This window comes from Mustela putorius, unplaced genomic scaffold (genome assembly GCF_011764305.1).
Source record: "Mustela putorius furo isolate JIRA1106 unplaced genomic scaffold, ASM1176430v1.1 tig00000461_pilon_pilon_pilon, whole genome shotgun sequence".
Taxonomy (NCBI): domain Eukaryota; kingdom Metazoa; phylum Chordata; class Mammalia; order Carnivora; family Mustelidae; genus Mustela; species Mustela putorius.
The window spans coordinates 658,588-673,886 of NW_025421390.1; the positions used below are offsets into that span (position 1 = coordinate 658,588).

Genomic DNA, 15,299 nt, shown 5'->3' on the forward strand with positions numbered 1-15,299 from the left:
AGATTACTCAGCTCAGTTGTTCACCAGCATTTCAAATTTTTGGATTGGGATTGTCTTCCAGGAATATTGGAAGCAGTTAGAGGAAATACGGCAACAGTACCACAACGACATGAAGGAAATTAGAAAGAAGATGGGGAGTGAACTGGAGGTGAATACATTTTTCTCCTAAAGGAAACTTGATTCTACGGACTGAGAGCTAACTAAACTTGTAATAGGAAAGCTAACATTTAATTGAAGCTTTTATAATGGCTTATTTGAGGCTACCCACACTGGTGAGGACATCTGAGACTCTCATTTGGGAATCGATATTATTAAAAATATTCATTGTCTCCCTTGTGAATCAGTCAGTACTCACTGACAGAGCAGCTGCTTTACACCAGAACCAGATTAGAGGCAGAGAGTACGTCTGTGTCCATAAGGGAGGGAACAGGATGAACATTTACTGATTCAGCTATTTTGGAGAAGCCTCATATGCAAGGGTAAGGTTCAAAAGTCTGGATAAGGCCACATTTGAGTGCAGTCGACTTGATTGATTCTTGAGAATTCTTTAAAGTTGCTGCATTGGAAACTCATTCTTCCATCTCTCAGATCACTGCTTATTCAATAGAGCTCCAGACGAGATAGCTGGCCTGTGTCTGTGGACCATGTTGCGTGAAAAACACATGAATGTTTGACCATAGAGCCACCATCCTGGAACGCTCCTCCTGTAAGAGGCCAGTGGTTCCGAGGCCTGCCGAGGACACGGCTGGCCCCCAGCTCACATGCATGCAGTGGAATTGCCCACACAGCTGGACTTGATTTCTTTCTCCTTCTCCTCCACCCCTGAGGGCACATAGATAAATGAATATGGGTGAAGGGAGCATAGGGAACAATTCAACTATATGTACTTGGGCTTTGAAGCAGAGTCTTCACACACATTATCTTCTTTTACTCCCCGTGACAGGGAAGGATAATAACTCATCCAGAGCCACTTTGTTATTATGAGGTGGAGTAAACATCTGATTCTGAAAACTCTTTCTAACATATGCATTCTACTCACAAAGAGTTGGAAAGACATGACACACACGTATGAGCGATGATTGAGTGAGACTGAGTATAAATAAGCTCTGTATGTGCCCAGGAGTAAGGATGAGCCAGGAGAGCATTTTCATGGTCTAATATGGCCCGAGAAGAAGAGCGGAATTTGGGGAGGCAGAGCTGAGGGGGAAGGCATTCTGCAGGAACCACGCAGAGGTCCACAAGGGACTGGTGGCACTGGAGGGGGAAATTTGGAGATGTTTCTCTCCAGAGCACAGGCTGGTTAATGGTGAGGAGCCTCAGCCTTCTTTTTAAGGCACATCTGTGATGGGAAACCCAAGTCCAGGAAGGATGGATAGCAGACTTTTCTAGAGAGACCAGGGAAGATGCAGGTGGGGGATTGCCAAGGGCAGCCACAGGGGAAGGGACCCATAAGGAGGGTGCTGTTCCAGCCACTTTCAATGATGGCACCTGGGCAGTGGGAGGAGAGCGTTTCCTCACTAGATCCCACTCAAAACTGGCCATGGTCCACACTATGGACTTCAGAACCCAAAAAGAATTAATCCAATTGACTGTATATAATTTGTACTTTTAGGAGGACTCAAAAATAAGTCATAAAACCTATTTAGTGAAGAAAAGCAACCTGCCCATCCACCAAGAAGCACCTGAGGAAGAAACTCATATGCAGGTGATGGTTATAATGAGGTGATAATGCATTTCCCAGCAAACTGCCTCTGACCCAGAGGTTCTCAGCACTCACTGTGCAGGGGAGCTTAAAAGCTCAGATGCCTGGGCTTCTGCCCAGATGGTCTGTGGGTGGGGCCCAGGCACCCTGTTTGCAGCAGCTGGCTAGGTGATTCGGGGTACAGCCGAGTTGGAAATCTGCTCTCGGGTGTGTATGAGAGCTCAGCATTCTGGACAGTCTTCAAGTCAGGGTCAGACACATTGGTCAGAAGTCTGATGGCTAACGTCTTTCCACTTCAACCTTGTGTGTTTGGTGGGAAGAGAGAACTGGGCAGAGATAAACTATCCCATGGCTCTCCAGAAGCTTTTTGGTTTTTCCCTCCTTGGAGGTCTTTCACCTTTATCTTCAAGGTGCCACAAAGGCTTGGTGAAAGGCAGATGAGGAGGACCCATGTTGAGTGATGACCAAAAGTGTCTTGCCTTGTGAAAAACCTTGGGACCTTCCATGATGTGATGCTGGGAAGCTCTACAGTGGACTGAGTAGGGAGGATGGGGTTCAGGAGCCTAAGATAGTTGTATTTTAAGGAAAATAGAGAAATAGGACACTTTTTCTACAATTGAGACAACTAGACTACACAATCCAATCAGACAGCCAACCTCACAAAGAAAGTAAGATATAAAATCACAGTTCTCTTTCATAGTTCAGGATCTTGCAAGGCAGAAAAACAGCCTTCCCAGGCTTGTGGGGCAAACGGGTAATAGTGAGTCAAGGCAACACATCTTGTATGTGAAGTACCTACCAACGAGGCAGCAATTACTTCTCAAGGAGAGATGATAGAGACCTTCTGTAAAATAGTGGCGAGAAGACAGCATTGAAACACACGCACGCGGGACGCCTGGGTGGCTCAGTTGGTTAAGCAGCTGCCTTCGGCTCAGGTCATGATCCCAGCGTCCTGGGATCGAGTCCCACATCGGGCTCCTTGCTCGGCCAGGAGCCTGCTTCTCCCTCTGCCTCTGCTGCCATTCTGTCTGCCTTTGTTCGCTTGCGCACTCTCTCTCTCTCCCTCTCTCTCTCTCTCTGGCAAATAAATAAATAAAATCTTAAAAAAAAAAAAGAAACACACGCACGCGCGCGCACAGCCACACACCAAGGAGACTTATGCTTCTGGCTGGAGAGGGGTCATACCATTTACTAAAGACTGGGAAGAGTAGGGAGCACGCTTGCTGTGGGAGGCAATCAAGAGTTCCACTTCGGGGGCGCCTGGGTGGCTCAGTGGGTTAAGCCGCTGCCTTCGGCTCAGGTCATGATCTCAGGGTCCTGGGATCGAGTCCCACATCGGGCTCTCTGCTTGGCGGGGAGCCTGCTTCCCTTCCTCTCTCTCTGCCTGCCTCTCTGTCTACTTGTGATCTATCTCTGTCAAATAAATAAATAAATAAATCTTTAAAAAAAAAAAAAAAAGAGTTCCACTTTGGACATCAGTTGAGTGAGAGAAAGTCTGAGGGCTTCAAGGCCTGTTCAGGGTTCTGACTTCACTGCCCCCCGCCCCCAGCTCAGAACACGCTTTCCCCAGACCTTCATATAGGCACAGTATAAGAGCATCCCAGGGGTCATGCCGAATGCCGAGATAGACTTTTCCCGCATTACTCTAAACCTGTGCTCATCTTCTATGCCATTACCATATTTTATTTCCTTTTATCACCCAGTACTTTCTGAAGTTATGTTGTTAATTTACCACATGGATTTTATGCCAATAAAATGTAAGTTCCATGTAAGCAGGGGCCTTTGGTCACCTTCGCTGTACTAAAGTCCTGTGGAGGACTGTGCCTGGCCCATGGTGGATGCTCAGTGTGGATTTGTGGAATGAATGACAGAGTAAAGGTGTTGCGAAGTATGCGGCTGAGTATGGGAGCCTGCAGCTCAGAGGGGGAGGAAAGAGCCAACCCAGAGACACCTATTTCGGAGTCCTTGCATAAAGGTGGGGCTTCTCTCCACAGGAATGGCTGAGACCGTGCACTGAGGAAGAGAAGGGCAAAGGGCCCAGGACTGGACCCTGAGAAAGCTTAGAACTTCCAGCTCCTTTGACATTCTTGTCATCCACCCACAGTCTTCTTTTTTAGTTTTATTTTTTTTTTAAAGATTTTATTTATTTATTTGACAGAGAGAGATCACAAGTAGGCAGAGAGGCAGGCAGAGAGAGAGGGGGAAGCAGGCTCCCTGGTGAGCAGAGAGCCCTATACGGGCTCCATCCCAGGACCCTGGGACCATGACCTGAGCCGAAAGCAGAGGCTTAACCCACTGAGCCATCCAGGCACGCCTATCCCACAGTCTTCTCTTCTTGGAAATTGCCTGTCAATTTTTAGAGCCTTCACCTTCCTTTTTACTCTTATGAGCTGTGCACTTTTCTTGTTTTCCTGATCACCATTGTAAGCCTCTTAAGGAAGGGCTCCCATAGACAAAATTACATTCTTAAATAGATAAAATCTTTTTTAAAGTGGTGGTGGGGGGACACCAGGGTGGCTCAGTCAGTGAAGTGTCAGCCTTCAGCTCAGGTCGTGGTCTCCTGGTCCTGGGACAGAGCCCCGCATCGGGCTCCCTGCTCAGTGGGAAGTCTGTTCTTCCTTCTGCCCCACCTGCCTCCCCCTCTCTCTCAACTAAATAAGTAAAATCTTCAAAATATTCTTGAATTAGCTTAGGTTGTACTGGACCAGAGTGACAAGCACTGTCACATTATAGAGTTTTCCCCATTGCAATGCCCCTGTTCAGTGTATTAATATTTCAAGTTAATGGGTTCTGTGTCCAAGTTTTTAGTGAATTATTATTAACATTCCTTTACAAAGGCATGTTTTTATTCTCAAATTAATCATCGGATTCAACCCAGAAGTCAAATAATATAAATAGACCATGCTGTGAATTCAGGGATTGTGAAACTGTAATTGTTTGATCAGTATTAAATGCTAGATATTAATTTTTCTCTAAACTTGCAGGACATTGAAAGAGACTTGAAACAAATGAGAGTTCAGAGCATAAAGGAAAGTAAAATTCTAGAACAAAACTGTAAAGCTAAGGTAATAATCATTTTGTCTTATGGAGTCATATTAAATAGCTCGCTGGGGGGTCCCCACCTTGCGATCTGGGTTGCCTACAGGATTCTCTCCCCTACTATTTTATGGAATTGCCTAATTCTGTGATGTTTGACTAATGGCTTTAAGTATGAGTAATGTCAAATAGAGTTGCGATTTTAACATTTTTATTGGATTGCTAAACTAACATTATTCTCCTTGCTTTCTTCTAGAGAGGAGTGAAGTTTGAAATTAGTTTAAACCAATGTATTTCCGATGAAAACACCCTCCAAGAGGAAGAGGTATGCCATTAAGTATGTATTTCCACTAACAGGTATAAGAAAAATGAGTGTCTTAATAGCACATTTAATGAAAATTTCCGTAGGATATAGGGAGAATTTTCTTTAATCCTCCTAGAAGAATCTCTAGTGTTCAAACCAGTCTTCCAAAATGCCTTTTTATCTTCCCATTATCTTTTCATTGAGATTATTCCCTTAGATGGATTATTCCAATTTAATTTACTTTTCTCTTATAAAGGAATTATTTTCCTCATAATACTAACTTCCTTGTCATTGCCAAATTAAAATAAGAGACTTAATTATAGTCAACAACTAATATACTTACCTAAAAAACTGAGCAGATATCCTGAAACCAGGATTTAAGTCTTAAATTAGTTAAGTTTATTTATTTAGGTCTTATTTATTTATTTCAGTCTTAATTAGTTATTGATAACTTTGTGCTGGTCTTTGGGTGAATCTCAATTATGCACTTGGGCTCTCATTGACACAGTGATAAAACACAGGTATAGTAAACTCAAACCTGATTTTATTACTTGCATTCAACATCGTTTTTAATCCCACTTTTTACCAGACCTACTAACAAATATCAAGATCAACTGATTTGTGTTTCCATTTCACCTTCTCTAACTTTGCTTTTTAAATGACCAAAAGTTATGTGTGTAGATGTAATAGGTTCTGTATCACATCTGATACTCAACTCAATTTCTTTCTTTCATGTTCTTCATTAACACAAAAATGTTTAATGTTATCATTTCTTTCTGATTTTTTGTTTTGAATAGATTTCACGTTTTAGAGCAGTTTTGAGTTCATGGCAAAAAGGAGCAGAAGGTGCAAAGATTTCCCATCAGTTCCTGGTCCCCTCATATGCACAGTCTCCCCCCCAACTGGGGTGGAACATTTGTTATGACTGATGGGCTCAGATGGACACATCATAATCAACCAAGTCCACAGTTCACATTGGGGTTCACTCTTGGTGCTGTACTTTCTATGGGTTTTGACATAACAACCCGTATCCATCATTATGGTACCACACAGAATAGTTTCACTGCCCTAAGAATCCTCTGTGCTCTACTTACCTTTGAGATTTTTCCTACCATTTGGTCACATAGGGATTTCTCAGAGTGGTGACTGTGAACTCTTACCTCTTTGAGCATTCCGCATCTTGGTGTCCCAGAAGCAGGAGGATCAAAGGGGGCCTGTTTCTGGGTTGGAGCCACAGTGCTCCCATGAAGCCAGGAGCTGAGGCTGGCCTGGTGGTATGACGGGATGGAGTCAACAGTTTTATCTTCCAGGATATTCACCCTTTGTTACTCGATGCTTTGGTGTGCTTGAAACAGAGTGATCATTTTAGTATTGATCAGGGAGTGTCAGGAGGAGTTTTAGGGACCCATATTGGCAATGTTGTGCACCTAAAGCAGGGCGTGGACAAGACAACCTTGAGAGTTCTGTAGGATGGAACCTCAGGAGAATTTTATTGAAGGCAGCAAGTCTGGATAAAATCAAGTTGCCACATGATCGGTGCTAGTCACTGTCGACAAGTAGAAGAAATTAACACACTCCTGTTTCTATCTTGTTCCAACATAGTTCCACTTTTAAAGTGTTATAATTTGGGGTGCCTGGGTGGCACAGTGGGTTAAAGCCTCTGCCTTCGGCTCAGGTCATGATCCCAGGGTCCTGGGATCGAGTCCGCATCGGGCTTTCTGCTCTGCAGGGAGCCTGCTTCCTCCTCTCTTTCTCTCTGCCTACCTCTCTGCCTACTTGTGATCTCTTTCTGTCAAATAAATAAAAATAAATAAATAAATAAATAAAAATCTTAAAAAAACAATAAAGTGCTATAACTTATTGGTTTAATATACATATACTGAATACTTACCATATGCCTTGGGAAATGTCATTACTGGAAACACACAAAAAATTTTTAACATACTTTTTTTCTCAAAAATATGCCTTGTCATGAAACACTGTGGCCTTGCTTTAGGCAATGGATGTGCGCAATAAAACTGTGACCTTTGAGGATGGCATGAAGCTTAAGGAATATAAATGTGTGAAGGAGTATGAAGAGTATACAGACAAAGCATTTGAAGAACTCTGTGGCCCAGAAGCAGGTATGTGTCGTGGCCCTTGGAAGCCAGAGATGAGAAGGGATATTTTACCAGCAGTCCATCACAGTCCCCGTCCTCACTCATCTGCAACGTCACTGTCCCTTTGCTGGGCAGAGCGCCTGGTCCTCTGCCACCTGAGACCCAGGCCTTGCTCTGTGCTGTCCCCAGCCAGCAGCTCCATGCCATCCTCTTTCCTCATTATCTGCTGGAAGGCTCCATGGACAAGTCCCACTAGCCTCGCAAACTCTGCATTTGTCCACTTGAATTTCAGAGCTTTTTCTTCCCGATGATCTTTAATTTGGGGTATGGCCAGCAGCAGCCTGGCAGTTCCTGCTGTTCAGCTGGGGTGGGCTCTGCCCTCAAATGTCTCTGGAGTTTTCCTCCTTCGTTCCCCCTGCCAGTGGTTTCGGGCCCTGTCACCTCTCAGCGGCGTAGTGAGTTAGTGAGTGCGTGCACTTTGGAGATAGACGGGAGTTTGGAAGTTGGCGCTGCCACTTTCTGACCAGGTGACCTTCCACAAGTGACTGCAGTGCTCTGAATCTCAGCTTCCTCTAGGAATGGGGATAACAGGACTTGCCACACAGGTTTATTGGGGGATGAAAGTGAAGTTTGATATATAAACACCTGGCACATAGTGGGTGCTTAATAAATGCTATTTCTAATTTGCTCTTTTCTTGCCTCTCATCATACTGCCTTTTTCTCCTATGTGTTTTCTTTTCTCTAGTATCTCCCCCTTCATTCTCTAAGTGGCTGCTGAGTTAGCTTGTTATATTAGTCTTCTACTTCAATTTTTTTGAGTAATGCCAGCAGGATTCCCCATTGTCCATTCCACATATTATCTTACTTAACGCTGTGGAGCCTGATCCTTTGGTGACCCTCCTTTTCTGCCCCAGCACCCCCTTTCTTCCCACTGATGATGGGATCCAGACAGCCTCCCAGAGCACCCCTCTCTCTTAGAGCTGTGTGAGCATTTACATACCCTGGCTTGGCTCAGGTTCTTCTTCCTGGAATAATCCATCTCACCTCATTTCCATCTCGAAAAACCTTCATTCAGTTCAGCAGGCATCTTATGGAGATTCTCCCATGTGCACAGACTGTACTAGGTGGTGGGGATCTCAAAGATGAATGAAAACGGGGTCCACCCTCAACATCACTGTGGGGTTGTGAGCCAAAGAAAGGAGGCATAAAACATGTTTTCTGAGCCCAAATCCTGATCATCGTTAGAGCACCAGCTGGCTAAAGTCAGGGAGGTACCTACTCCTACAGAGCCTGGCCTGCTAAAAGCTTGGGCTCTACCCTGTGTGCTGACCTTTGGTCAATGGGAATTAACTCCTATCTGTGATGGAGAAAGATCGTGCTGGCCGCAGTGTCAGGAGGGTGTGGGGTGGCGGGACTAACGGCAGGAGGATAGCAATCCAGGTGGGAGATGACAGGTGCATACGGCAGAGCAGTGTGGTGAGAATAGACACTAAGGGGGGACCACTGAGTATGGGGGTTGAGGAAGAGAAGGAGGTCAAAGACCCTCTTGTTTTCTAATCCAGATGGATGGAGCTGTCACCAACCAAACAGGCACACACATCATGCAGAGGAAGGTGAGGGGACATAGTTTAACACTCTAGATTTGGGACATATTGGCGTTTAGGTCTTTATGAGCCTCAGATGGAGATGCCTAGAAGATGCTAGCTATGTGAGACTGAAGCTCTGGGGCAAATCAGGGTTTCCTTAGCATACACAAGGTAATATCATAATTGCCTTAGCGATAGTTGAAAATACCTAGGCAGAGGGGCTAGAGTGAGAAGGAAATGGAGCTTAGGACAGACCTTAGCAATGTTTAGACAAGGTTTGGGGAAATCCAGAGAGAGCGAAGCCAAAGGAGGAGAGGAAGTTCTAGAAGAAGGTGCAGGGTTGGCAGCATTAACTAGAAGAGAAAGGCCAAGTGAGGTGGGTTGAATAACAGCCAACATTTTGGCCACCAGGATCCCTTAGTGGCCTGAGCGAAAGTTCCAGTGAAAGTGATGAATTCCAGAGTTATTCTTTGTGTAAGTTTGCTGGGAAGAGGAGATCATGAGTTATAGGTCTCAAAAGAGATAGCTGCCCCCCCCTTTTAAGTTAAAATGATCTCCGTTTCATACTGAAAATTGTCTTTTAACTTGTCTGCATTTTTATAATTATAATCCAGGTTAAAAATAATTTTCCACAGGATTTGGCCATCTTATGTCTTTTGTGAATTATGTGCTCTTAACTTTCATCCCTTTATCCACTGAAAATGGCATTTATTTTTTTTTTTCCTTTATAAGACTCTTCAAGTTAAAGCTTTACCTGTAATATGTATTGCAAATATTTTTGCCATTTGGTTTTCAGATCTCATCTCCAGTAACAGCAGCAAATGTGTGTGTGTACATATATAATTTAGGAATAAACTTTACAAGGATTATGTAGAGCATGTGAAGAATACTATGAAAACTTACTGAAGTATTTACAGATCACGTGAATAAATGGGGATACATACATTGTCATGCATCAGAAATATTCTTTCCAAATAAATGTATGGAATTTTTCCATTTTCAATCAAAATAATCAAAGCCACAAATAAAATTGAGACATCTTGGCATATTGGAGAATCTTAGAGACTCTTAAATCGACAAATTTAGAAAAGAAGAGCAGGGAAGGGGCACATACACTTTCAAATATCAAAATATATTCTGTAAATTATAAAACAATATGACACTAGCACCAGAAGATCAGTGAGAAGAAGAAATAGTTTAGAAACAAACCCTAGGATGGATAGTTATTTGCTGTATGTTGAAAGTTACATCAAAGTCAGTGGGAAAGAAGGGCTCAGTCAGATAAATGCTGCTAAGCCAGTTGGTTAACAATTTGGGAAAAATTGTGAAATCAGACCTCATATAATGATACAACATAATACATTTTTAAAGAACCAAAGAGTTTATATATAAAATAAAGTTATATGTTAGAAATTGAATTAAAAGAACAATCAAAATCAATTGGCAACCTATGGAATGGGAGAAGATATTTGCAAATGACGTATCTGATAAAGGGTTAGTTTCCAAAATATATAAAGAACTTAAAAATATCAACCCCCCACCAAAATGAAAAATCAAATTAAAAAAAGGGCAGAATGGGGCACCTGGGTGGCTCAATGGGTTAAAGCTTCTGCCTTCAGCTCAGGTCATGATTCCAGGGTCCTGGGATCGAGCCACTCATCGGGCTCTATGCTCAGCAGGGAGCCTGCTTCCACCTCTCTCTCTGCCTGCCTCTCTGCCTACTTGTGATCTCTGCCTGTCAAATAAATGAATAAAATCTTTTTTAAAAATGGGCAGAAGACATTAATAGACATTTTCCAAAGCAGACAGACAGATGGCTAACAGATACATAAAAAGATGCTCAGTATCACTGGTTATCAGGAAATGCAAATCAAAACTACAATGGATGTCACCTTACAGCTGTCAGAATGGCTAAAACCAACAAGAAGAGAAACAACAGGTGTTGGCAAAGATGTGGAGAAAGAACCCTCTTGCACTGTTGGTAGGAATGCAAACTGGTGTAGTCACTTTGGAGAACAGTATGGAGATTTCTCAAGAAGTTAAAAATAGAGCTATCCTATGATCCAGCAATCATACTACTAGGAGTTTACTCAAAGGAAGACATGCACCTCAAAGCTTATAACAACATTATCTACAATAGCTAAATTATGGAAATGGCCCAAGTGTCCATAGGCTTAGGAATGGGTATAAAGATGTGGTATATTTTTATATACAGTGGAATATCAGCCATTAGAAAGAATGAAATCTTGCCATTTGCAATGACATGGGTGGAGCTAGAGAGTGTTAGGCTAAATGAAATAAGTCAGAGAAAGACAAATGTCGTATGTTCTCACTCATATGTGGAACTTAAGAAACAAAACAAATGAATGAAGGGGACAAAAAGAGTGAGAGAGAGAAGTAAACCAAGAAACAGAACCAGGAAACTATAGAGAACACACTGATGGTTACCAGACAGGAGGTGGGTGGGGGGTGGGTTAAACAGGGGATGGGGATTAAGGAGGGCTTAATGAGATGAGCACTGGGTGTGTAACTGCTGAATCATCATATTGCACACCTGAAACGAATATTACACTGTATGTTACCTAACTGGGATCTAAATAAAAACTTAAAAAAAAAAAAAAATGAAATAAAAGAAAATATAGGTGAGTTTGTTTTTGTGGGGTTTTTTGTTTTGTTTTGTTTTTTTGGATAAGGAAGACCTAGCTATTCAAAATACATGGAGCACAATCATGAACAAATTAGTAATAGATTCCACTTAAGCAGGGAAAAGCTTTGGTGAAGCAATTAATACTAGCTCCTAGAATTGTCACCTTCAATAGTTTATCTAGTAAAAATCATGAACGTCCATAAACATTTAGCTGCAGTGATTTCCTTATAGTATTATTTATAATAGTGAAAAATGGCTAGAAAACAAAACACGCAACCATGAAAAATTAAATTATAATACGCTCATGAACAGAATACTGTATTCGCTTTAAAATGGTTGTATGGGGGCACCTGGGTGGCTCAGTGGACTAATCCTCTGCATTCGGCTCAAGTCATGATCTCTGGGTCCTGGGATCCAGCCCCGCATTCAATATTCAAGGGGAAAGTTTTGAAATTTTCATGGTCTCTAGATGGTGAGATCATGGGTGATTTTCGTATGTCCTATATTGAGACATTGTATTAAATAAAAAGATTTTTAAAATTAAGATAACAGAACTCAGGGTGTCTCGGTTGTACAGTCAGTTGAGTGGCTGACTCAGTTTCCTGGCTCAGATCTGATCTCAGGGCCATGAGACCCAGTCTTGTGCTCAGCGTGGAGTCTGGGTTTCTCCGTCCCTCTCCTTCTGCCATCCCCCAACCCCCGACTCTCACTCTGTCTCTCAAATAAATAAATAAATCTTAAAAAGAAAAAGGTAATAATTGATTGCATTTCTATGGAAACTGAAGTAAAATGCTCAGGGATGCCTCACAGAATGTGTCCATTCTTGTTACTAATACTTGTTTGCATTTAGATATATTACCTGGTCACTCAAATGTCAATAATAAAAATGAAACAATTTTTAAGCATGTTGATAATTTTAGTCTTGTAAACTAAAGTATATCTTAGTCCATTTGGGCTGCTTTACAAAATGCCATTAACTCTGTGACTTTAAACAACAAATATTTACTTCTCATAGTTCTGGAAGCTGGAAATTCCAAGAGCATAGTGCTGACAGATATGGTGTCTGGTGAGGGCCCACTGCCATGTTTTCACTATGTCCTCACTTAGCAGAAAGGGTAGGAGCTTTGTGGGGGTCTCTCTCTCTCTCTCTCTTTTTTTTTTTTTTTTAAGATTTATTCATTTATTTGTTTGACAGAGATCACAGTAGGCAGAGAGGCAGGCAGAGAGAGAGAGGAAGGGAAGCAGGCTCCTTGCTGAACAGAGAGCCCAATGCGGGGTTCGATCCCAGGACCCTGGGATCTTGACCTGAGCTGAAGGCAGAGGCTTTAACCCACTGAGCCACCAAGGCGCTCCGTTTGGGGTCTCTTTTATAAGAGCGTGAAGCCCATTCCCAAGGGTTCTACCCTCATGGCCTCGTCACCCCCCAAAGACCCCACCACCTCCTAATACCATCACATTGGGCCTTGGGTTTCAACATAGAACTCTGGGGAGAGGTTGGACACAGCATTCAGTCTGTAACAATGTATATTAGAATAAGTTGGTAATTTCTCTGTTTTTGAGGGTACCCACAGGTGGACGACCTCTCGATTTCCTAAGAACTCTTTGGTGCAATTAGTTGTGCTTTGACTGCTTTTAAATTAATGAGTTAGTTTCTCATACCCAGAGTTGTTCATTCAAGACCCTGGTGCCGCTGCAGAGAGCAGGAGACGGTGGGACGCGCGAGCTCCTCCAACTCTGGTGGAGATGATGACAGCGGGTGACGTCCCCTCCACCTGCTCCACTGGGCCTGAGGGTGAATCCACACCCTGACTCCATAGTTCTCTTTTCAGTACAATCCCTATAGATTTGGTATCAAATATCTTCCAAAGATAATGTTTTGGTATCTCCCTCACCTCCTGAGAAACTTGCCTGCTAAGTATCCTGGACAACTGACCACCCCAGATATGAGAATATAAAGGAGGAAAGATCTAGAATCCCACCTCCCTTGCCGTTGAGGGAGATTGTCTAAGAAAGAGCGGTTGGCTTGACCTGTCTTCCATGCTAGCCCAATTATTTCCTTGGAGTTTCTTGGAGGGGTTGTTTTTTTCCATCAATAAAATCTGAATTAAGATAATAGCTATCCCACAAGGTTTAGAGTTAGCAGTACAAAAATACATACAAAATTGCTTTGTAAGCCAATGTGCTATTTAAATGTTAAGAGTGTTTAGAATAGGATGATATTTCCCACCGAAATTCCTCCATTTACATTTGAGCTTCTGGCATAGTCTTTGCATAAGAGAAGTTCACAGCAACATCTGGGTGTTCTTTTTACAGATGGTGAGGACTTTTATTACTTATTTCCTATGTTTCTCTTGATAACATGGGGCTAGGGGAGAACTAAAATTTAAACCCCTTTTATAAATTGGAAAATACAAGTGTATCATTGACATTTGTAAGTATGTGAACTAACTTACATTTGTACCATTTCAAAACACTGAAGGCCTCAAACTTGCAAGAAAGGGCTTGCAAATGTAGCAATTTAATCCATTCTAAGCCGGTGAGACAGTGAGACCAGTTTAAAATAGGTAGAATAGAAAATTTGACACACTAAAGTGTTTGCAAAGCAAGGGACTTTCATACCCATCAGCCGTGTGACGTAAATTACTAAAATATTCTCTATCTCCATTTTCTTACTGGTAACAAGAGGGATGGGAACAAGCTACCTCCAAGGTTCTCACGTTCTGTGATTTTATACGAAGCCAGATGAACCATTTTTATTTCCAGTAACACAGTCTCCTCCTCAGGTGGCCATGGGATGGTGACCTCAGGCATTCCAGAATACAGGAGACGGTGGCGGCATGAAGCGCCTGGAGCTTTAATGAATGCTTGGGCTGCAGCATGTCTGACAAGTAGCTCGTTTTCTGCCCACGAAGGTGAATGGGGTACGTAGTTTATTTTTTAAGAACATAACCAGTCCCCTGGGTACTGTTCTCAGAGCCCTGTGAATTCGGACAGGGGATAAAAATACCTTCAGCCTGGATAGAGAACTGGAAAGGGTTCAGCCTCTTCAGAAGCTGATTTGCCTTGTCCAAGTCTGTTCCAAATGCCACCAACCCAAGACTGGAACTTCCCAGAAGAATGGGGTAATTCACTTTAACAGATCAGTTGACAACTGATGAAAGTGAATAGGGCAAGTGGCTTTGTAGGTGGTAAGCGGGGTACTGCTTAGCTCTACCTGACAGTATGTTTCTGACAGCTACTCGACAGGCTCAAATTGCTATTCTATGGGCAATGAAAATACATTGTCATATAGTTTCTGGGCTTTGGGGAGGGTTTTGTTTTATTTTATCTCTGACTTTTTGCAAGATGAAGCTGGTATTTATGGGAAGCCAACCATCCTTTCCCAAGTTTGAGGGAATTCATGTCGTGGGGATTTTGTCTTGGGAAGGCGTGCAGGTGTGCGGCACTTAGGGACCCATGTTTCAGGAATGCGAGATTGAGGTGATGAGGAGGCAGAGATACAAACTAGGTGTAACGGAGGCTGTTAAGTACTTACAAAATTAAGGAACAATACAAAAATATGTACCACCCTGAGGATAATGTAAGAGAAGTATGATTGCCCAAGAGTGGATCTGCCGGCTTGTGAAGGCTAAACTCCACAATCTTTGGGAAATCTGTTAAAAGTATTCCAAGAACGTCCAGAAGGATGAATGTGTTGGGAGGGGAGGACTTGCAGATACACAGGCCTGTGGCAGACTCTGAGAAAACTGGTTGGACTGAAATCTAGGAGCAGGGGAGAGGCCCAGGGTCCCTGAGTATATAAAGTCCTTCGAAATCCTTCACTCTTACGACTTCTATCAGTTATCATGCTGGTGCTTAAAAGTTAAGGGGAGAGAGAGGAAGAAAGGAAGAAACTGCCCTTGGGACCCTCTTTCTACTACACTCA

At 42.8% G+C, this 15,299-nt stretch overlaps 1 protein-coding gene across 3 annotated transcripts in view; it reads left to right on the forward strand.

Moving 5' to 3' along the window:
* Positions 1-15,299, forward strand: part of NEK5 (NIMA related kinase 5) — a 72,202-nt gene that overhangs the window by 30,708 nt on the left and 26,195 nt on the right. For 2 of the 3 annotated variants that reach the window (XM_045080564.1, XM_045080563.1), the window contains exons 15-20: positions 62-148; positions 1,613-1,705; positions 4,687-4,767; positions 4,995-5,063; positions 7,039-7,165; positions 14,158-14,295. In XM_045080564.1, the coding sequence (XP_044936499.1) occupies positions 62-148; positions 1,613-1,705; positions 4,687-4,767; positions 4,995-5,063; positions 7,039-7,165; positions 14,158-14,295 (595 nt within the window). The remainder of the gene's footprint in view (positions 1-61; positions 149-1,612; positions 1,706-4,686; positions 4,768-4,994; positions 5,064-7,038; positions 7,166-14,157; positions 14,296-15,299) is intronic. The other variant, XM_045080566.1, reaches the window with a different exon arrangement.